Source organism: Mytilus trossulus, chromosome 12 (assembly GCF_036588685.1).
Source record: "Mytilus trossulus isolate FHL-02 chromosome 12, PNRI_Mtr1.1.1.hap1, whole genome shotgun sequence".
Lineage (NCBI taxonomy): Eukaryota > Metazoa > Mollusca > Bivalvia > Mytilida > Mytilidae > Mytilus > Mytilus trossulus.
In genome coordinates, this window is record NC_086384.1 from 32,945,347 (window position 1) to 32,969,356 (window position 24,010).

Genomic DNA, 24,010 nt, shown 5'->3' on the forward strand with positions numbered 1-24,010 from the left:
GGAGGTTTATGACGTTCCGTCATTGTTCATTATTAGTAATTCTCTGGGTTTAATTTCGATCGGAACGTTGTTATGAAATAACGTTCCATCTCTTTCCTATATGCTTCATCCCGTCTACATTTAAAGATAGGCATTATTTGAAAATGCTTTTTACCACAAATATCAAGATGTGCACTTATAGTCTCTGTGAACGGGTGCGAGTTCACAAAGAACAAATAAAACACCCACAATACAGAAATTCGCCAATAAGTGCACATCTTGATATTCGTGGTAAAAAGCATTTTCAAATAATGCCTATCTTTAAATGTAGACGGGACGAAGCATATAGGAAAGAGATGGAACGTTATTTCATAATAACGTTCCGATCGAAATTAAACCCAGAGAATTACTAATAATGAACAATGACGGAACGTCATAAACCTCCTTGACGACGTCGCCTATAGCGACACTACATCAGTTATCCTGAAGAGTCCCAATGGAAGGATGAAATCGATAGAATGGAACTGTTAACTTTTTACTTATTTCATTATTTTATTTAATGAATATATACATCTGCACATGTGAAATTTATTTTTTACGCCTATATATATATATATATATATATATATATTATATTTTTTAATTATAAGCAGAGCCACGTTGAATCATTTCATTTGAATCGGAAAGGTCTACTAAAATATTTTATGAGTGGCTAAACAACAGTGCATGATGTTTTATAATTTAATTCTTATTTCAATCCAAATTGTCCAATACAGAAAGAATGTCTAGATGGGTGTCCTCTGAAATAGTTATACGATAAGAGGCATCTACATCAGCAAGTATGTATAGCAGAGATTTCGTCGGTACCAAAGCAGTCTTTGTCTTTAAAAGTTTATATTTTAACGGATCATTGTCACTGATTTTGTCATAATAATGACCCCGGAAAACCTCGAATCCAGGGGGATATGTAGCACCCCAGCTGTCACTCTCTGCTGAATTCAATACGTGTGAACCTTTGGAAATTTTCATTAAATAATAGTCAAAGTTATCATCGTCGGTTTTGACAGCCACAACAGAGTTTATGGATACCAAATCTGATATGTCTTCTGAAAGAATGTCAGTGTCTTGTGCTACTTCTTCTTCGTTAGAAGTTTGTATTATTTCGCGTGGCTTAATAGTTTTCTTTACCCCGGTATTTTCTACATTTAAACAGTTAAGATAATTCCCCAAAATACATTGATCGCACGTGTAACAAGAGAGATCGGAAACAATGATTTCATTACATGTACTAGTAAAAACATGATGTATTTGTCTATTTTGCTGGATCGGCTTAAATATTTTGGAATTGTGTCTATCAATTGAGTCCACATATCGAAATACCCTTCTTTTAAATAATGCACTTCTTGGCTTTTTAAGGCTACTTTCGCAGAACGTAAATAAATCCTTCGCATTCTGAATCACTGTATTGCCACGTAGAACAGATATGTCCGCCTGTCTTTTTATAAATCCCCCCGCGGCATCTTGAGGCCCTTTTGCATGGCTTGTTTCAAAGAAATTTCTATGGAATGTTTTATATCCGAAATCAGGGATGGCAGTAGATAAACTTCTTAACAGTGCCGCGATTTATATTGGCTAGAACAACCGTCTGTGAATTCATGCATATGATCAACTGTGTATGATATTGAATCTAAATATTCCTTAACTTTCTTTTGGACATATTTTGTAAAATCATTATCATGTTGCAGGTCCGGGGAAATTACGAAAAAATGTTCCGTAATTATTTCCGGAAATTCTTCTGTACTGTCTACACCATCGTATTCTAAAATGGCGTGTCGGTGCATGACGGTTACATGAATGCTGCATTCAGTTCTTTGGAAGTAATTGGATTGGATTTCTTCTTTCTCGACACAGCGATAATTTTCCGAATAATCGTGGATGCATATGCAATGATTGACTGGCAAGTTCTGAACAAGACTTTTAAGTTGATTGCTTTGCCAGTTTGATCGGTGCTGGTGAGCGGGGAAAGTTTCGAGAAGCTTTTTTAAATTGAGAAACATTTCGTTTACGCTAGTTTTCTTTTTTATCAGGGTCAGTCGGCGCCTTACATTTTTACCCTTCGATTTTTCAGTTATATATTCATATTTTTGCCATTCAACAGTTGAAGACGACTGTGATTCGTTGGGTGAAAGTTTGAAATTACCAACTCCGCAAAGGCTACATTTTCGGTCAAGACAATTTTTTCTATAAAATCCATTTACTTTTGGACATAGCGTAATATGTATAAGGTCTGACATTTTCTCAAATACGGGATAGTCACTTTCTTGCGAATCGGTTTCCCTGTCACACGATTTTCTGAACTTCATACATGCTTTGAAAACAAGGTTTGCTTCCACGTGATATCTACAACAGCATGTCTTTCTATCTTTTTCAGATGCAGGTCTTACGAAAAACGGTCGAAGTTTCTCAAATGCTCTTTGTCCAATTTTAATTTCCGGATATTTGGCGACAAAATCTAAATACGCATCAGTTTGTGTTTTTTCCAGCACGTGTGTCATATGCGAAGTATATAAGTTTGGTCCCAATCGTTCTCTTTTGATATCGGATTTGTTGCCGGTCGGGTGTGATATGCCATCAGAGAGCCAAAAGTTATAAACTGTTTTCTTTGTTTCTTCTGAAATGGAATCTTTTCTTGTTTTCTGTTGCGTAAGAGCCCATGCAGACGATTCACTTTTAAGAATTCTAGACCTAATACGCTGGCCTCCAGCAACCCTTTTTGCTGGCAAACCTAAATTTTTACACAGTTTAATTTTACCTCTCGAGTTTGCTAAATTTTCCCCGCTGATTGATGCAGTAACAGAATTCATTACCGAACGTGCATTCTTAGATCGCTTTAATTTTGTAGATTTTATTATTTCTTGAATATCTGCAACGACGGCCATTTCAACTGGCGAAACTGAATGTTTCAGATTAGCTATTGTTGGCGATCGAGGGGATCTGCGGGCCAAATAAGTCGATATAACTGCGCATCGTTTAGATGGAGATTTTGGTAAACCTTCTTTAAATTTTCTTAGGGCTCTGGCCTTTTCCATTCTGTTTTTGAAAACATTTGAACCTTCTGGTACAACAAGTGACATTGATGAAAGTTCTACATTTTTTTTTACCTCTGTGTTTACGGACATTCATTTTATTTTTCAGTTTTCTTTCATTTATTTTCTTAGATTTCTCCCTTTGTTCTCTCTTTTTTCTTGCATTAATCGTTTGACTATATGTTTTTGTCTCGCTCTCTTTATTCTTGTACAACTTTCCATAAGATTTTCTACTCGTTTCATTTTTCTGAAGCCTTTTTCGTTCTCTGTTCCTAATAAGTATTTCCTTAGCCGAAAGTTTACTTTTTTTTCTGTTATTCATATTTCTGAAAGCATATTTATATTTGAATGTACACAAAATTTTGGTCTGATTTTTTTAAGTCCGATTATTTTAATTGATTGTTGGTTTATAAATACATTCAATAATTAAATATGAGTCTTTTTTGTCTCGTGTTTTATTTTTTGGAACTAATCATTCTCCTGAAACACCAGAGATCATTTCGGTTGTTTGAAGGGATTGGTGCCTCTTGTTTTGTCTACGAAAATTATCTAATATGGTAACTCTTCTTTTAGATTGTTTCAGAACTTCCTAAAGTCAAATCATTTTTTACGAATTTTAATATAGAATAATATTTTTATTTCATTAAGGGAGCAACCATTTGATTTTAATGGGGGGGGGGGGGGGGGGGGGGGGGTGTGCTAGGATGAAAAATTTTGTCCGGCATTTTTTTTAGTTGTTATCTCGGTCCTGCCTTTTTATTTTCACTATATTTGGTCCTGCCTTTTTTTACAAGTGTATCCTGGGTTTGTTTGCCAATTGCTCATCCTGCCCTTTTAACCCCACCGCAGTTCGCGCCTGTCCTAAGTCAGGTACCTATAGCTTTTGTTAGTCTTTTATATTTTTTTACTTTTAGTTCATCTCTGTGTTTCGAAGTGAAGAGTTGCGTCCATTTTCTTGATCTAGTATACATTAGGATTTCGGGGCCTACTCAAGACCTCCTCTGGGTGCGGGATTTCTCGCATGTTGAAGACCCATTGGTGGCCTTGAGCTGTTTTCTACGTTTTGGTCGGGTTGTTATCTCTTTCACATATTCCCCGTTTCCATTTTTATTCATTATTTTTTTACTCGAAACTCCTGTCTGCCTTTTTTTACACTCAAAACCCCTGTCCTCCCTCTTTTTCAAATTTCATTCTAGCCCCCCCCCCCCCCTTAAAAATCAAATGGAAGCTCCCTAAGGCAAAAACATGCCCATATCGTTTCATGTTTGAAGATCGATTCTTTACAAGTTCTTCTTATAATTTCTTTTGCGTATTGACTCTGTGTGAAATATGACGTTTCATAATTTTTCGACGTTTTTTGTCTCATTGGACATTTTTTCTGATTTTTCTTTTCTTTATTTGCGAAAAGGATAAAATATAAAAACAGCCAGTATTTATATTATCATGTTCAGTATTTGTTGTAATTTTTGAAATCTGTATCAGTATTTTTCTTCTGATTTAATCGCGATACATCGTAGATCCCGAAATCGTCAAAATGGAATATTTGTTTGGATTTCAGATGATACGGGACATTTTTTCTGATTTTAAATTTTTTCAATAGTTTTTTTTTTAAAACAAGTAAACTCAAAAAGTTTGGTACCAATTTAAACAGAAATGTTTGTAATTTATAAATTATAAATATAAACGATATCCTTTTAAAATTACCTTCAGTATATGAATTTGATCTTCAAAGTTTGCAGTTGGAGTCTAGATTATTTGTCACCATTACAAGATCAAAAAGTTGCTATGACGTCATATATGTAAGTAAAATTATGTAATTCAAAACTTTACATATGGTTCTTAATTCCTTCCAAATGAGAACTACCTTTGGCTACTCAATCCATATTTCATTCTCAAAAATGTTTGGAGATCTCAATGTTCAATGTTACGCATTACACGGCAAAATTGCCTATTTCATAAAATTTCGCGCTTCAAATCGAAACCTATTCGTGAAAAAAATATCATGAAAAACAGATATTATGTTGCCATTAGATTGGGTAACGAAAATTATTTAGCGATTCTGCAAATTGTTGCGTCCTAAACGGACAGTTAGCCTTTTCGCCGATTTTTCTCGAATCACCTTCAAATTGTCACCAGTATCTTGCGCGACGTCTCTGTATTCTGTATTAAATTCATGTGTGAATTTACATTTCATATACCGGAGCATTGCTGTGAAATTTGATAGTCAGCTTTATTTCTAGAGAATATAGAGATAAAATGGTACTATAGATTTCATTATGTTTTGTCCTGAATTTTTTAATAGCAATGATTATTTATTTCAAATTTTAGACTTTCAAATATGTTTATCTCGAACATCACCTAAGTGACTTTTCGTTGTTTTATTTTCTCTACCGAAAAGACATTAATAACTCAATTATGATAGCAGACGAATAAAAAGTAAAATAACAAAAGTACCGAACCCCAAGGAAAATTCAAAACGAAAAGTTTGTTAATTTCTGTGTCACTTTGTTCTCTTGTGGAGAGTTGTCTCAGTGGCAATCATACCATATCTTCTTTTTTTAATGTTTAATCTAATAGCAAAATCAAAAGCTCAAATACACGAAACTATTGTATAACAACTGTCAATTTCCTAAATAGGCGGTTATTTTCCTATGAAGAAAATGCTGGATTAAACCTGGTTTTATGGCTAGTAAAACATTTCACATTCAGATTCATAAAATTCCATCATATTCCATTTTATTGACAACTATGTGTTAACAAAACAAACAGACATTATAGGTATAATAGTCAAAAATGGAGGTTCAGCAGTCAACCTTGTGTTATATTCTGAATCACTATAAAAAAAAACTAATATGCCAACAAAGAAAACAAAAAGGCAAAAAACGAAAGACAAGAATACAAAAATTTACAATAGCACAATAACACAATTATGGGATGTATAAGTAGTGCACCAGACGCGCGTTTCGTCTACACAAGACTAAGCAGTGGCAGTTGCATCATACATAAAGATAAAAGTAGTATACCGCCGTTCAATAGTTCATGAAAAATCTCATAAAATTGTATCAAATACAACTATACCAGGCTTATAATTTTGTGGTGACCAGACGTGCGTTACTTTTACATAATACTCATCAGTGGTGTTCAGTACGAATGCCGAATCGAATACAAAGTTAAAGATCATTACAAATTCAGAAAAGTTGTGCCAAATTCCACTGGGGAAATATATGCACGGGGTTCGACAAACCTTAGTGTTCCGAATAATTCAATATTTTATGACAGTAAATTGACAGTAATGGTATTTCAAGTCATCAAAAAAGTGCTGACTACTAGGCTAAGCCCGATGTCAAGTTTTGGACTCAAATATGTTTACCTCGAACATAACCGAAGAGACTTTAATTGCCGAAATGCGCATTTGGTGCAGTAATTACAATACCGTAAATGTTTTTGTAATTCCCGTCTGTCATTAATGCGTACAAGTAATTCTGACCAGTTTTAACAACCTTGTTGTAAATTTTTTTTTTCAATAATTGTGTTATTTTGATATCAACTTAAAAGTTAACTAAAAACTTGCAAGGAAATAACATAGGGATAGAGATTAAACGGAAAAATCATCGGTGTTCAGATAAAAGATATTAAACTTCATAGAAAATGTTAATTAATATATGAACTATCGTAATGAAATAAGAATTAATAAATACATCATTTTCACTCTTTTATATTGCAGTTGTCGAAAGTTATTGAAATTATACATCTAGACAGAACCCATGTCAAATCTAGGGAAGTTTTCCTTGGACTAGAACAAGCAATTTTTCTAGTGATTCCAAAAAAATATGCTGATATGTGAAACATTTACAAGAGACCTATAATTCATTGTGATAGATTGCTGCATGAAGGTTGTTGTGTAAAAGTGCGAAACAAAATTGGCATTAAATAAGCATTCCAAAAACTTATATTTTGAGGTACCATTGTGATTTTCTTTTATTGAAGTTTAATTACGACAGATCTAAAAGACTTTAATAAATCTTTGTTTTTATTTATTTCATGCCCCTGTCAATTAGTGGCTATATATATATTGTATAATCATGATCCTACCACTCAGTATAAATATTTGTCATTTTGAACAATAAAATGTGTTTAAATTAAATAAATATAAATATTCAATCATCGTAGGTCCAGACAAAGGTTTAAGTCAAAGAGCCTTTAATCCTCTCAAAGTCATAATCGTATTATGATGGTGTCATCATGTATAGGAGAATCTGCTTGCTCTTTTGCGGACCTTTGATCACACCTAGTATATTGAAACATGGATTGGCCTAAGTTGATTATGCGTGAGTTTTCATTGTAAGACTTTGTGTTTTGTCTCATTTTTTTCAATTTTGACTTTGGTTTAGTTTAAGGGTTAAAAAAACCCTACACGACCTACGGGTAACAAAATTAGTGATGTCGAAGGATTTGGTTTATTTCTCCAATAGGGAATAAAAAAGCTAAATCGTACATGTGATTTTCAAATGCTGTTCGACCATTTATTTCAAAAACTTTTAAAAAAATTATCGTTTTTAAGAATATCCACTACAATTGACAGGCTAAGCTAGCTATAAAACAAGGTTTAATCCACCATTTTCTTCATTAGGGACTTTCCTTTTTTAATTTTCCTCAAAGTTCAGAATTTTATGATTTTTACTTTTCATAATTTTCTTCATAAAAACGAATGTTCCACTCTTTTCTATCAGTGAACATTTAAGTTCAAATGAAAAACTAGAAAGTGTACAAAGTTGAAACGAACCACAAGTTGGATGGTATAAAAGGTTAAAAGATACCGAAACTCCAACGAAAATGAAAACGGAAAATACCCTTATCAAATTGCTAAATCAAAACCAAACACATCAAACAAATAGAAAACCACTGTCATATTACTAACTATTTACAGACATTTCCTTAGATAGAAAATGATGGATTCAAGTTTTAGTAATGTACATGTATATAAAATTTCATTTATAAATTATGCTGGATTTTCTTATTGATAACATATTTGTTAAATTAGAGGTAGGTTTTGTTTTAACAAATTATCAGCATTGCTATTGAAAAGAACTGCAGAACTCTCCTTTCTGACCCCTTATTTTAAGTTCCTTCAGACACAAGAAGATCAAAGAAGACAGATAATTTAATTTCATATTCAGATATATTGATTCCGCTCTGTCAATTAATAATCCTAACTTTTCTAATTGGGTTCCTCCAGAACTAGAAATTAAAGAATCAATAGACACCGCTTATTCTGCTTCATGCCCCAAATTTGAAATAAGGGATCATCTCAGTACTGTAATATATGACAAATGAGATGATTTTAATCTAAATATTATCAATTTCCCCATCCTTAGTAGTAAAAGACCAACTTCATCTGCATATGGGAAATACATTTCCAAACTTATTCGGTATTCAAGAGCTTGCAGCTACTATTCAGACTTTACAAAACGTCACCAGTGTCTCAGAAGTTGATGTTATGACAAAAAATGTCTTGTCCTTTTTCTAAATAAGTACATCGAAAGATACCAAGATCTTGTTGATTCTGTATCAACTTCACAAATAGTACATCATGGTCTTGAAGTTAGATTCTAGGAATCGATGTTGTTCATCATCTTAACGTGTGGTAGAGTTCTTTTATTTATTTTGTCGCATATAACTTTTACTGTTTCTATTTCTATTATCATTTGATGTGACTCTGTGTTTTCATAGTGATTAAAATTATGACACAAGGATTTTTGCTGTACCCCTATTTTTTACATTTTTACCTATAATGTCTGTTTTGTTTGGAAATGTTATGCAACTGTGAGGCAAGTGAGAGAATTGGCTAGCAATAAAACAAGGTTCAATCCACCATTTTCTACATAAGAAAATTTCTGTACCAAGTCAGGAATATGACAGTTGTCCATATGTTTGATGTGTTTGCACTTTTGATTTTGCCATTTGTTGGAGGAATATTTATTCTGTATTTTTTTTGTAGAACAGTATTTTTGTTATTTTTGCTTTTTATTAGTTTTTTGACAAATGTCAACCTTTAAAAACATTCTATGTGATACATCAGGACATTCCTGATACAATTTCTCTTATAAGTTGTCTATAAGTGACATGTTGCAGTCTGCTTCGTTTTATAATGCATTATGTGGCAATTTTATGTCAGCTGAACACGAAGTTAATATTTTGTCTGCCTTCTTTAACTAATTCATGCGTTGTCTCTAGATTTATTCAAATCAATACAAGTTGACGATTGTTTTAGTTGCATCTCAAATCCATTTAAGTATGTAGATTTCACATGACTTTTATCTGTCTGATCTTACTTATCCTCAGACAAAATATCAGTAAACAAGAATGTGAACATAGAACATGGATGACCCTCTAACACTGTCATTTTCTATGTTTAGTAGACAGTCAAATTGGGGTCAAAATTCTAATTTGGTTTTAAAATTAGAAAAGATAAAATCAAAGGAAACATTTTGTTCGGTGTGAGCCAAGGCTCTGTGTTGAAGGCCGTACTTTAACCTATAATGGTTTACTTTTTAAAGTGTTATTTGGATGGAGAGTTGTCTCATTGGCACTCACACCACATCTTCCTATATCTATGTATACTAAGTTTCAGATTGATTTGACTCCAACTTCATCAAAAACAACCTTTACCAAAAACTTGAACTTAAATGTTGCATTTCTGTAAATACAGACAATGCAATTTCCCATAGGAACTCCTTTTACGGCTTAAACTGTACCACTTTTACTATGAAGTTTTGAAAAAAATCTTATCCTAGAATTGAAAGTTCATATGCACCACAATTTTTTTCAAAGGTCAAAATATAGGGCTGTGCAGCATATTTTCAACGTTTATATGCCCTATACTTCTGAGAGTTGAAACTAACACTAATTTTCTTAACTATGCATTATGCTGTGGTGATAAAAAAGCAGATTTAGGTATTGTGGCTTACTTTTTGGTTATCGAAAGGACACAAACACCACATAAATAATATTCAGGAAGGATATATGAGTTTCCATGACAGCGAAGAGTAAATAAAAGCACTTCTTAACAATTTTACTTATAAATATGCAAATATTATGAATTAATTTTGTATCCAGGACTTTAAGTAAACTATGCATACTGTAAACTGTGAATTTATGCTGAGTCATCATATTTAAGGCTCGGGATTCTATCAATCTTCATTAAATATTTATAAAACTTCATATTTGAGTTAATTTCTTTAAAATCTGTGAAATAAAGCAAATTTGGTTAAATTCTGAATGTTCCCCTTTTTCACCCTATATAGCAGGACAGACAAATTGATGAACAAATAGATGGAGTAGGTTAGGCATATAGACCCTCAGTTACTCTGTGCCTTACATAAATTTATAGGAAAACATACTATATTCCTGGAATAGCTAACATCCTGGAAATTTGTGTGTGGATAGAAATGACAGAGAGTTCAAAATAAGTTTAACTGTGATCTTATGCTCAATGTTGATATCCTCCAAACAGTACTCAGTAAACAGAAATGTGATATGCAATAGATGTGAAAAGATTTATGATAAGGAAACAGTAGAACTTGCTTTCAGACTTTAGGTAAATAAAACTGATGTTTATTTACCAAATAGATACTCCCAGAAAGGGAAGTTCAAAAGAAGTATAATTTTGATGTTCAGCTCATTATTGATACCACTGCAATCTCTACTTGGTAATCAAAAAATTAACAAACAATAGAAGTAAAAATGCATCACATTTTTCATTGACAGGTTGGACAGACAGGAAGTGATAAAACAATATATTTCCCCCCTCTGTTGGAGCAGGGTATAAAATCAAATGTAGGGAATTAAGTATAGAAAAGCACTATAGTGACTATACACAGATTTTAGGATATGAAAATAGTAGAACTTGCATTCAGACTTGAAAACCATATTTTGACCTATAATGGTTTAGTCTTGGATGGAGAGTTGTCTCATTGGCATTCATACCACATCTTCAAATATCTATTTGTAGAAATATGTACTTAAGTTAGTTAACAAAAAAGACACTTCCAAGCCGAAGACAAAACACAGATAACAATCACTGATTCTAAAGCAATAAAAATTATAAAACTTTCTGGTGTGTACATTCATCTATTTCTTGTTCTATGATATGTTCTAGATATTTTTCTTCCTGGTTTGTTATTTACTTCCTGTTTGTCTGATTCATCACTAGTCAGTCTATACACATTACAATGGAAGGTACCAGACCATAGTTTGTTTATCTGTATGATTGTGTCAAGATCTATCAAAGTCCTGTGTTCATTAATCTGTAAAGAAAGAAATATTTATTAGGACTGTTATAAATGCATAAATGTTTATCAGGGTATAGTTACAAACATAATTTTTATTCTTTCATTAATCTTTTAGAGATTCAGTGCCTGTAAGTAAAATTTTATTTTAACCAGGAACAAAATTTCTTGAACTTGAATATCATTGCTGTCAATTTGGCTTTTATTTAAATTGAACAGAGAGCTTGAAAAAAATCATAATATGAATTTAACAAACATCTCCCTTCATTGAAAGGGTGAGTAAAGTAAAATCACAAAAAACAATGAACTTCAAGGAAAATTCAAAATGGAATGTCCCTAATCACTTGTAAAAAACTTTACCTCAGAGGATGGCTCTTCAATATCTATTTCTTTAAGAAGAGTTCCAGTTTTGTTGTCATAGAAACAAACGACTCCTTTTGGTTCATCGGAGCAATCATATACTGCTGTAACACATATTATGTCAAGCTCATCCTCATAATCAACATTGTATATTGTCTGCAAAGGAAATCAAAACAATGTTAAGTGTTGAACTTTTCAACACTTTGTCTTAATATTTAGCAAGCAGTTCTGCTTGTCATAAATGAAGGGCTGGCCTGCCCATCATGTTCTCACAAACATTGTAGACCCAATGTCAATATAAATCTATCCTTATACTTTTAATTCAAAAAGCATCCAAAAAAAACATTTGCTTATTATTAAAAAAGGTCCAATTTGGTTTGTAAATGGGTCTTTTTCAAAAGCTTTATGATAAATAAATCAGTACTTTTCATAACATTACATAAAATTCTCCAAAAATCTTTAGAAAAACCTTGGCTGCCACCTACAGTCCAAAATGTTTTGTAACTAAAAGATTCCAATTTTGATATAGATATGTTATGTAGAGTCTTTGTCAATAATTTTCAATGAATAGTTTCCATTACATATTTGCAATAATTTGAGATTTTACTTCGATTCTAACTGTTATAACTGCACTACATTTTTCTGTAAACATTAAACATTTTTCAACAGTTTTAGTTAACAGATGTCAAAATGGGTAAAAAAACCTGTAAATTCAAAAATTGTTGCATCCATTTAGTATTATGATTGTTGAATGATAGGAAATGGGAATTACTGAATGCAATGCAGAAACTGATTCGTGCAAATACAATGTAACTCAAAAAATTTAAAATCAGATTTTTTAATTTTCGAGACCTGTACTGACTCGTCCGTAATTATTTCATGATGTTTCCGAAAGTTGACTTATATTTACTATCTTCTTCGTAACTTTCCCCTCTTTTGTAATTTCCCCATATTTACATGCTCACGTTGATGATTCAGCATCATTTATTGATATATCTGCCAGATTCCGGCACAGTGTAAGTTTATAGCATATTGACAATCTGAAGAACTGTTTATTGTAAACATATAAAACATGTATAGTGTTTTGATGACGTATAAAACGTTGGGTAAATGACAATGATGACAAAATATGCCACGTCACCAGATTATTTGTTTTATTGTTTCACAACCGTTTGTTATTACTTGTAAACACATAGAGACAACATTTACACTATAAAAATGTTCTATAAACATTCAAATACCCTTTTTGGTAATTTTTGTATAATTCATAGCACCCCCCTCATTTCGATATTTTTAAAGTATGGAAAGCAATTCGTGTCATAATTTGCATACATAATTTTTTTATACTTTTCAACACATTAAAAGCTGTACACACTCAGTTTTGACTCACAGTTATGTTACCAAACTTGATATATTGTTAATACTTGTATTTTTTATGTGAATGTATGGAACACAATTAGTGTCATAAGCCAACTTTGTATTTTTGTATGTTTTGGCAAATCTTTTTGATTGATAGGTTTTATATTGAGTTTTTATTTGTTCTTTCAGCTTTTTACCGTTTGATGTTCACGTTCAGTTTGGAGTTATACTTACCTGTCAACATTTGTAATCATTCATTGAGCACCAGCATACCTTTGTTATTCATGCTACATTGTGTTAATAGAGTGGATTATATGACAATAAATAAAACGGTTATCTTTAATGAAGTCCATTATTTAATGCCCGCAAAGAATAGATGGGAGTCATTACAGTTAAAAGACTAAGGAGATTTATTTGGCTAGTGATATAACTTACCCGGCATTCAAGATGGCTGGTATAGAAGACAATATTGACTCTGCGTCAAGTACTACATCCGAGATGATCAACACTGCGGATACCGATAAAAGATTACGCACACTTACTGAGAGTGGTAAAGAACTTTTTGAAAACAAACAAAGAAAATTTCTGTTGAAAATGCAAATCGTAAAAAGTGACCTTCAGCTTTTAGCAAGAAACATTGAACCGTATTCAAATGAGTTAACATCATTACAGGAGCTAAAAACAGAATTCATGAGTGGAACTGTACGTTATGACACAATTTGTAAAGAATACTTAGATTTTCTTTCGAGGACGAACACTGCTGAAGGCATGGATGAAGTTCATAAACTATCAGGTGAAATGCAAGATTTTCCGCAATTTGTGGAAACAGAAAGTAAACGAATGAACACATTCATTAATGAGTTACGTGCTATAGAGAGAGAGAATTCCTTAGCTAGCAGAAGTTCTAGGAGAAGCCACTCATCCAGAAAAACACATAGTTCCTCCTCTTCATCAGTTCTTGCAAGAGCAAGGGCCAAAGCTGAAGCTGCAAAGGTGAAAGTTCATTTTGCAGAAAAAGAAACTTTATTATTGAAGGAGAAGGCTCTTATAGAAGAGAAAAGGTCGATAGAATCAGCAAAAGTAGAACGCAAGAAGGCCAACATTGAAGCAGATTTAGACCTGCTTTCTCGACAGAAGGAAGCAGCAGCAGTTGAAGCGGAGGCTAATGCTTTGCAAAATGAATGCGATGAAAATATGTCACAAGTGTTGCCTGATCAACCACCGCTTGATTCGAAATCAAAAACTGCCGCATATATTAATCATGTTCAGAAACAAATAAGTTCAGTTGAGATCGACAAAGAAAACACTGACGCATTTCATATCGATAAAGAAAACAAACATTCAACTCATATCGATCAAGAAAACACTCATGTCAGTGGAACATTAGACCCACACGCCAACTCGTTCATTCCCAGAAAAAATATTATTGCAGATACGCATGCGTCAGATAATCATCCTTATCCGAGTGATAGAACTCTTGCTACTGATTTCACACGTTTCTTGCTAAAACGTGATCTCTTAATGTCAAGGTTCAATATTTTTAATGACAAACCCGAGTATTATCCATCTTGGAAGGACAGTTTCAATAAAATAGTAAAAGAGATTGATGCAGATTCAAGTGAGGAAATAGACCTATTGTTAAAGTGGACTGGTCCTAGTTCTAAAACACAAGTTCAAAGTATCAAAGCTGCGAATACTAACAATCCGTCAAGAGCTCTAAAACTAATCTGGGAGAGATTAAATGAAAGGTATGGTAGCCCAGAGCTTATCGATAGTGCACTCAAGACAAAACTATCAGCTTTTCCGCGCATTACAAACAAAGATTATTTTAAGTTGTATGATCTGTCAGACATCTTGTCAGAGATATCATCTGTGAAAGAAAACGACAATTACAAGGTTATATTTTCCTATTTTGACTCATCAGTTGGTGTAACGCCAATCGTAGCTAAGCTTCCATATCAGCTTCAAGAACGATGGACTAGTATGGCCGTTAATTATAACGATAAAAACAAAACAATATATCCGCCATTTCATGTATTTGCTCAGTTTATTCAGCAACAAAGTAAGGTAAAGAACAATCCAAGTTTTTTATATGACAGTCAACAGGCAAACACTGGTTTTAAGGATAAACTACCAACAACAAAAGGGAAACTTAATGACGTTCGTACCAGGAAAACAGACTTCGCTGAAACAAAAAATGAGAGGAGTCAAAGTGTCGATCCTCGTGAGAAATGTTTGATTCATGGTACAAACCATACACTTAATGATTGTAGAACATTCAAATCAAAGCCAATACAAGAACGTAGACAATTTTTGAAGTTGAACAAATTATGTTTCGGATGTTGCTTGTCAGCATCACATTTTAAACGGAACTGTCCTAACGCAATCAAATGTGGGGAGTGTGGAAAAACAGATCACCCTACAGCACTGCACATAAAAAATCGAGATCAACAGTCTACAAGGCCATCAGGTCATGGCGGGGAGCCTGTTGATGTGGAACATGAAATTCAAACTCCTATACAATCAGCATGCACACAGATTTGCATGGATAAATTTGGTGGCAAATCATGCGCAAAGATAATACCGGTAGAAGTGTATCGTAGTGACAATCCTGATAGAAGGCTAAAAGTATATGCTTTAATGGACGATCAATCGAATAGGACTTTAGGAAAATCGGAACTCTTCGATTACTTTGGATCAACGAGTGTCTCTGATTTTACCTTGTCAACATGTTCCGGAAAATCTCAAGCATCTGGTCGAAAGCTTAGTGGTTTAGTCGTCGAGTCATTAGATAAACAAACTCAATTACATGTGCCTGACATTTTAGAGTGTAACCTCATTCCAGATTCTAAAGACGAAATACCTACTCAGGAAGTTGTTTTGTTTCATAATCATCTCAGTGATCTCGTTGAATTTATCGAACCTCTTGACGAAGAGTCCGAAATCTTGCTCTTAATTGGACGTGATCTCATTTCTGCTCATCACGTGCTTGATCAAAGAATTGGATCTGGGAATGCGCCTTATGCACAGAAACTCCCTCTGGGATGGACAGTTATTGGTGAAACTTGTCTCGGAAAACTGCACTATCCGGACGAAACTCGTGTTAAAAAGACATACTTACTTTCTTCCGATAGAATATCGATATTTCCGCCGTGTACAAGTGAACTTAAAATTGATGAAGTGCGTACACTTGAAGTTAATGAAAGTGCATACGACAACATTGGCAAAGATGTGTTTATTCGCCGTCCTGATGATGATAAACCTGGACTGTCTCGTGATGACAGAGAATTTATAGAATCTATGGAGACAAACTTTTGGAAGGACTCAAGTGGTAATTGGTCAGCCCCATTACCGTTTCGACAAGATCGTCAAGTTCTACCAAATAACAGAAATCTAGCATGGAAAAGAGCCAAAGGTCTAGATGCAAACCTTCGCAAAGATCTTCAGAAGCGTGAACACTTCTTCACTTTCATGAATACAATTCTAGAAAAGGGTCATGCTGCGAAGGCCCCACATATCAACGATGATCAGGAACAATGGTATTTGCCAATATTCGGGGTTTATCACCCCAAGAAACCTTGGAAACTTCGTGCTGTGTTTGATTCCTCTGCACAATTTGATGGAGTGTCTCTAAACAATGTGTTGCTTAGTGGACCAGATTTGACGAATAATCTTATCGGTGTTTTGCTCCGCTTCCGTAGGGAGCAAGTGGCCATCATGGGCGATATAGAACAAATGTTTTACAGTTTTAAAGTTGATGAAAAACACAGAGACTATCTACGATTTTTCTGGTACACCGACAATGATTTTGACAAACCTCTAACAGTGTATCGCATGTGTGTGCACGTATTCGGCAATAGTCCTAGTCCTGCAATTGCGTCATACGGACTTAGAAAAACTGCCATGGAAGGAGAAAATGAGTTTGGCTCCGATATGCTTGATTTTGTCACTAGAGATTTCTACGTTGATGATGGTTTAACTTCGAAACCTTCTAGCGCCGAAGCAATTGATCTCATGAAGAGAACTAAGTCAGCTTTAAAATCTATTGGTAACATTCGACTACACAAGATATCTTCAAATGTTGAGGAAGTTATGCATTCGTTTGATAATGAAGATCTTGCAAAGAGTCTTAAGGATCTCGACCTAAGTTCCGATATTCTTCCAATACAACATAGCCTTGGTATGAACTGGGACCTTGAAACTGATACTTTCATGTACTACATCGATAGAGATGTCAAACCGTATACTCGTCGAGGATTATTGTCAACAATAAACAGTATATTTGATCCTCTTAGATACTTAGCGCCAGTAACTATTAAAGGAAAATTACTGCTCAGATCAGTTATGACAGGACAGATCATGTGGGATGAACCGTTACCGGAAAAGAGGTTTACAACGAGTGGGAATCTTGAAGAACGTCACTCTTTGATTTGGAAACAGTAAAATTCAAAAGGATGTTTGTACCTACTTCATTTACTTTAGCGAAAACAAGGAAGATACACATTTATTCAGACGCATCAGAGAAGGCAATAGCCGCAGTTGGTTACATACAACTAGATGACGATAAGAATTTTGGTTTTATTATGGGAAAGGCAAAGGTTGCACCCAGTCACAGTCATACGATTCCACGCTTAGAACTATGTGGAGCTTTGCTAGCAACAGAAATAGGACAAACAATATCCGACCAGTTAGATATACCTTTGTCTGATATTCAGTATTATACCGATAGTAAAGTTGTACTAGGGTACATCTTCAATTCATCACGACGATTTTACAATTATGTGTCAAACCGTGTTGCGAAAATCCACACAGTGTCAAATTCCGAGCAATGGTCTTATGTGCATACAGATGGCAACCCAGCCGATCTGGCAACTCGATCAATTATTCCTTCGAAATTAGAAAATAGTATATGGCTATCTGGTCCGGTGATAAAAAATGATGCCGATCAAACTATTGAAAAATTTTCTCTGATCAATCCCGACACCGATAACGAAATACGTCCTGACATTACAACTAGAAAAACAACGAGTCTTGAGAAACTCTCCTTAGGATCACAACGATTCGAAAGATTTGGAAACTGGAAGTCACTTGTTAGATAAATTGCGCTGATAAAGAACTTTCTTGTTAATAGAATCTCAAAAGAAACTAGGTGTCAATTCAGGGATGCAGAGATGTTCGTTGTCAGAGTTGTGCAAAACGAGATCTTTTCAGACGAAATCCATTGTATTAAAAATGGCAAGCCACTCCGTGGAAATAGTGCACTGTTGCAGTTAAGTCCATTTATCGACAGTGAAGGCATTCTGCGTGTTGGTGGACGTATCAAAATGGCAAATGTACGACCCGATGAAAGGAATCCAATCTTAATACCTAGTAGACATTGGATTGCAACCTTGATAATTCGGTACTTTCATAAAAAGATAAAACACCAAGGAAGACAATTTACATCAGGAGCAATACGAACAGGAGGATACTGGATATTAGGTGAAAAGCGTCTTGTTTCATCAATAATTTACAAGTGTATAACTTGCCGCAAGCTTCGCAGGCATACCGAACAACAAAAAATGGCTGACTTGCCTGAGGACCGTGTGATCCCTGAAACACCATTTACATCTATAGGTATCGACACCTTCGGACCTTGGTCTATCATAAGCCGACGCACTAGAGGTGGCGTTGCGAATTCAAAACGTTGGGCCGTAATTTTTACATGTTTAGTCACAAGAGGTGTTCACCTAGAAGTAGTAGAGGAAATGACTTCCTCGTCATTTATTAACGCCTTCAAACGTTTCATAGCTATTCGAGGGGAAGTAAAACTAATTAGGTCTGACAGAGGTACTAATTTCGTCGGAGCCACTGACCAACTCGGTATTGATAGTATCAATGTAGAAGATGGACCAATAAAGGAACATTTATATGATAATGGCATAGAGTGGCATTTTAATTCACCTCATTCATCTCATATGGGAGGTATATGGGAAAGAATGATAAAAACAACAGGATCAATCCTGGACTCTATGTTATCAAAACTTCCTGGAAAAGAACTATCACATGAAGTGTTAGTAACATTGTTAGCGGAAGTGTCTGCGATAATTAACTCCAGGCCGTTAACATGTGTACCTACGGACTCTGATGACCCATTACCTCTAACACCTAATCTTATCATCACTCAAAAGCCTAGTGTATTAATTCCAAAGGATGTGTCATTCGATTGTAAAGACATGTATTATGCACAGTGGAAGCGTGTACAATACCTTTCGAACGTTTTCTGGAAACGTTGGCGAGTGGAATACTTGCAAACTTTACAAATTCGACAGAAATGGACTCAAGAAAGAGAAAACATTCAAGAAGGAGATGTCGTGTTGCTCAAGGACAATCAAGTTAATCGCTTAAGTTGGCCAATGGGAATAGTCACTAAAACATTCCCTAGTGCTGACAATTTAGTACGTAAGGTAGAAATTCGTATAGTGCGTACTGTGGACAAAGACTGTGTGAAACCAGCTTTCTTCATTAGACCAGTGACAGAACTTGTGCTATTGTCAAGAACTTATGAATAGTGTAGTGGCATAAATAGCATGCCAGACGGGGAGTGTACTGACTCGTCCGTAATTATTTCATGATGTTTCCGAAAGTTGACTTATATTTACTATCTTCTTCGTTACTTTCCCCTCTTTTGTAATTTCCCCATATTTACATGCTCACGTTGATGATTCAGCATCATTTATTGATATATCTGCCAGATTCCGGCACAGTGTAAGTTTATAGCATATTGACAATCTGAAGAACTGTTTATTGTAAACATATAAAACATGTATAGTGTTTTGATGACGTATAAAACGTTGGGTAAATGACAATGATGACAAAATATGCCACGTCACCAGATTATTTGTTTTATTGTTTCACAACCGTTTGTTATTACTTGTAAACACATAGAGACAACATTTACACTATAAAAATGTTCTATAAACATTCAAATACCCTTTTTGGTAATTTTTGTATAATTCATAGCACCCCCCTCATTTCGATATTTTTAAAGTATGGAAAGCAATTCGTGTCATAATTTGCATACATAATTTTTTATACTTGTCGAGTTTTCAACACATTAAAAGCTGTACACACTCAGTTTTGACTCACAGTTATGTCACCAAACTTGATATATTGTTAATACTTGTATTTTTTATGTGAATGTATGGAACACAATTATTGTCATAAGCCAACTTTGTATTTTTGTATGTTTTGGCAAATCTTTTTGATTGATAGGTTTTATATTGAGTTTTTATTTGTTCTTTCAGCTTTTTACCGTTTGATGTTCACGTTCAGTTTGGAGTTATACTTACCTGTCAACATTTGTAATCATTCATTGAGCACCAGCATACCTTTGTTATTCATGCTACATTGTGTTAATAGAGTGGATTATATGACAATAAATAAAACGGTTATCTTTAATGAAGTCCATTATTTAATGCCCGCAAAGAATAGATGGGAGTCATTACAAGACCTATCCTGTTGCAATTTCAGCAAAATAAAAAATTCTGAACTTACAACATTACAGTTTGAATAAGATAGCGTAGTTGTCTTTTTTATGTCTGTTGCTAGCATTATTACTGTATAGAATGAAGATATATTTTTATCTTAATATCTGCATTGATAGTGAAAAGCTTTCAAACACATTTCTTTCCCCTACATACATGCCGAACATGATAAAGTAAAAGAAATAAATGTTTTTGCAGCATTCAGAAATGGAAAGTCTACCTTAAAGGTAAATAACTAAATAACAATAACAGATAGAATTGTGAAAATCAAACTTGACCTTGAAACAAGAAACAACATACATAAATTGGAAAAGATTTCATCAAAACAACATCAAAGTTGTTGACAGCTCTCTAAGTTTCACTTTTGTGATTTAAACGTTTACAACTTAAAAATAAATAAAAGCTAAGTTGGTTAAAAGTGAACTTGACTTTGAAAGTGTTTTCAAATGATTGAATGGACACTATTTGGAAGCTGCCTGTCTGGCTGCAGACTGACTTACATCACCCAATCAATAAACCAATATTTTCCATCGGAAATCTTTTTAAAAATGACTTTCAATTAAATAATTTGATCCAAACCAACAGCTTACCTTGTCTGAATGTCATATAACAAAATTTAAAATAAAAAAATATCAAAAAAGAATTACCATATTTGAAACAGTATTTACACTATCTTGACGCTTTGGCTTACTAACTTTCCTTCCTGTTGATGTAAAGGGAAATTCTTCCTGTAAGTAAATACAAATATTCAATTGCAAATTAAATATTACAAATCTCTTTGGACATACTGTGAATTCAATCATCTTTGTTGATTTCTGAATGATTGTATTTTCATGATTATTTGATTTTGTATTTTTGTCGAAGTCTGTATATAAGAATATAGACAATTAGTACTTCTATTAACATTAAGAGTCTAGGTTTCCCTATACTCAATATATCCACAAAAAATGATATCCTATAAATAATAATGAATCCACAGTACAGACCAGAAAACAAAATCATCCTCTGCTATCATTGGCAAGACATTAAACTAGAGGCTCTAAAGAGCCTGTGTCGCTCACCTTGGTCTATGTGAATATTAAACAAAGGACGCAGATAGATTCATGACAAAATTGTGTTTTGATGATGGTGATATGTTTGTACATCTTACTTTACTGAACATTCTTGCTGCTTACAATTATCTCGATCTATAATGAACAAAGTTTCAGTGGAAAATGTAAGTAAAAATTTATAAATTTTATGAAAATTGTTAAAAATTGACTATAAAGGAAAAAAAATAACTCCTTAGGGGGTCAACTGACCATTTTGGTCATGTTGACATATTTTTAGGTCTTACTTTGCTGTACATTATTGCTGTTTACAGTTTATCTCTATCTATAATAATATTCAAGATAATAACCAAAAACTGCAAAATTTCCTTAAAATGACCAATTCAGGGGCAGCAACCCAACAATGGGTTGTCCGATCCATCTGAAAGTTTCAGGGCAGATAGATCTTGACCTGATAAACAATTTAACCACAGTCAGATTTGCTCTAAATACTTTGGTTTTTGAGTTATAAGCCAAAAACTGCATTTTACCCCTATGTTCTATTTTTAGCCATGGTTGGCCAGGTCACGCCACACATTTTTTAAACAAGATACCTCAAAGATGATTGTGGCCAAGTTTGGTTTAATTTGGCCCAGTAGTTTCAGAGGAGAAGCTTTTTGTAAAAGTTAACGACGACAGACAACGACGGACGCCAAGTGATACGAAAAGCGCACTTGGTCCTTAGGGCCAGGTGAGCTAAAAGGGGGGGGGGGTTATTTGCATTTAAGGGAGTTGCAAATAATTCATTTATAAATGCATGCACATATTCCTAAATTATAAGTATATGTCCTGTAAACGAACCAGAAAGGTTACTGATAAATCACAAAAATTTGATTATTATGAGAGACTTTAAGCAAATTTACCTTTGATTTTTCTTTTGACAAGTTCATTTCAAAACTTTTCTTGAGTATTCTTTTCCCATTTTCCTGTGATGGCACCATGGTGAGGTCATAAAAACTATAAAAGAAACATGTGAAAACAATGAAAATCAGAAAATACAGGAAGTTATTGTAAAAGCTATGGAATATAGAAAGAAACAAGAAATACATTTTTTTTTCCATTTTTTGCTCTCGATATATTGTACAATTAGAGAGAAAGCAAAGATAAGATAGGGATGTGTTGACAGAAATATATACATTGGTGAATGTCCAGTGGCAAATATTGAGGCATACTCAGATTTTACAGAAGTGATGGACAAAAATCTATTCTGACATTACCTGACAACTGAGGTAGCTATGTGTAAAACTCTTCCTGAATCATCATCCCAGAATGTGGCTCGATAACGATCATTTGCATAGTCTAAAATCCCTGTCTGTAATCTGCCATTTTCTATCTGGAAATAAACAATACATTCAGCTTTTCAGTAAGTAATGATACTTAGAAATAAACAAGAATGTGTCCTCAGTACACGAATGCCCCACTCGCACTATCGTTTTCTATGTTCATTGGACCGTGAAATTGGAGTAAAATCTCTAATTTGGCATTAAAATTAGAAAGATCATATCATAGGGAACATGTGTACCAAGTTTGAAGTCGATTGGACTTCAACTTCATCAAAAACTACCTTGACCAAAAACTTTAACCTGAAGCGGGACAGACGGACGAACAGACGGACGGATGGACAGACGGACGGATGGACGGATGCACAGACCAGAAAACATAATGCCCCTCTACTATCGTAGGTGGGGCATAAAAAACATCTAAAAATTCAAAACGATAAAGAATTATATAATGTGTTAGATGATACTGAAATTTCAAGTCCTTTAACCAGAAAATATTTTATTAAGAATACAGTTATTACAAGTTTTGTATTACTGTATGATGCTGAAAATGAGAAAATAAATAAATCACCAAAATTCAACAGTATTATCAGCTACACTGCTACTTTTGCATAGGTACTTTTTCTGTACAAAAAATCTGTGGTACTGGAAAATTACTTTTAAAATATGGTACTTTTTTAGTACTTTAAATTTATTGTAATATTTAGGTACCTGTTTTTTACAGTACTTGATTTGTACCTAATATTTGAGGTACACATTTAAAGTACAAATTGAGTACTTAAAATTTGAAGTACAAATCAAGTACTGTAAAAAACAAGTACTAAAATATTACAATAAATTTAAAGTACTAAAAAAGTACTATATTTTAAAAGTAATTTTCCAGTACTACAGATTTTTTGTACAGAAAAAGTACCTATGCAAAATTAGCAGTGCAGGGCCGTAAATCTCAGTGAAATCCTAAAATAAAATGTCCGCTCCTAGATTAAAATACTTATCTGTGTTACAAACTGGTGCTGAAAAATGTACATTACAAGAAAATAAGCA

General features: G+C 33.8%; 2 protein-coding genes and 2 long non-coding RNA genes across 4 annotated transcripts in view; 2 read left to right on the top strand and 2 right to left on the bottom strand.

Annotated features, from left to right (window-relative positions):
• Nucleotides 1-1,223: 1,223 nt before the first annotated feature.
• LOC134693832 (uncharacterized) lies at nucleotides 1,224-4,856 on the bottom strand. The gene is made up of 2 exons (XM_063554762.1): nucleotides 4,770-4,856; nucleotides 1,224-3,391 (listed from the first exon to the last, which is right to left on the bottom strand). Exon 2 carries the CDS (start codon nucleotides 3,156-3,158, stop codon nucleotides 1,587-1,589), a length of 1,572 nt encoding a protein of 523 aa, XP_063410832.1. The 5' UTR covers nucleotides 3,159-3,391; nucleotides 4,770-4,856; the 3' UTR covers nucleotides 1,224-1,586.
• Nucleotides 4,857-11,136: 6,280 nt separating this feature from the next.
• LOC134693833 (DDB1- and CUL4-associated factor 17-like) overlaps nucleotides 11,137-24,010 on the bottom strand; it is a 29,844-nt gene continuing 16,970 nt past the window's right edge. The window contains exons 11-15 of the mRNA XM_063554763.1: nucleotides 22,904-23,019; nucleotides 22,550-22,643; nucleotides 21,246-21,326; nucleotides 11,714-11,869; nucleotides 11,137-11,371 (exon numbers count right to left, since the gene is read on the bottom strand). Coding sequence (XP_063410833.1) covers nucleotides 11,192-11,371; nucleotides 11,714-11,869; nucleotides 21,246-21,326; nucleotides 22,550-22,643; nucleotides 22,904-23,019 — 627 coding nt within the window. The 3' untranslated portion in view covers nucleotides 11,137-11,191. The remainder of the gene's footprint in view (nucleotides 11,372-11,713; nucleotides 11,870-21,245; nucleotides 21,327-22,549; nucleotides 22,644-22,903; nucleotides 23,020-24,010) is intronic.
• Nucleotides 12,652-13,415, top strand: LOC134693835 (uncharacterized). The gene is made up of 2 exons (XR_010102493.1): nucleotides 12,652-12,729; nucleotides 13,262-13,415. It is a non-coding gene; the product is annotated as an uncharacterized LOC134693835 (long non-coding RNA).
• LOC134693834 (uncharacterized) lies at nucleotides 19,124-20,512 on the top strand. Its single transcript, XR_010102492.1, has 2 exons — nucleotides 19,124-19,819; nucleotides 20,359-20,512. It is a non-coding gene; the product is annotated as an uncharacterized LOC134693834 (long non-coding RNA).

Coding starts and splice junctions, on each gene's coding strand:
- LOC134693832 (XM_063554762.1), bottom strand. CDS start 3,158: ATGTCCGTAAACACAGAGGTAAAAAAAAATGTAGAACTTTCATCAATG.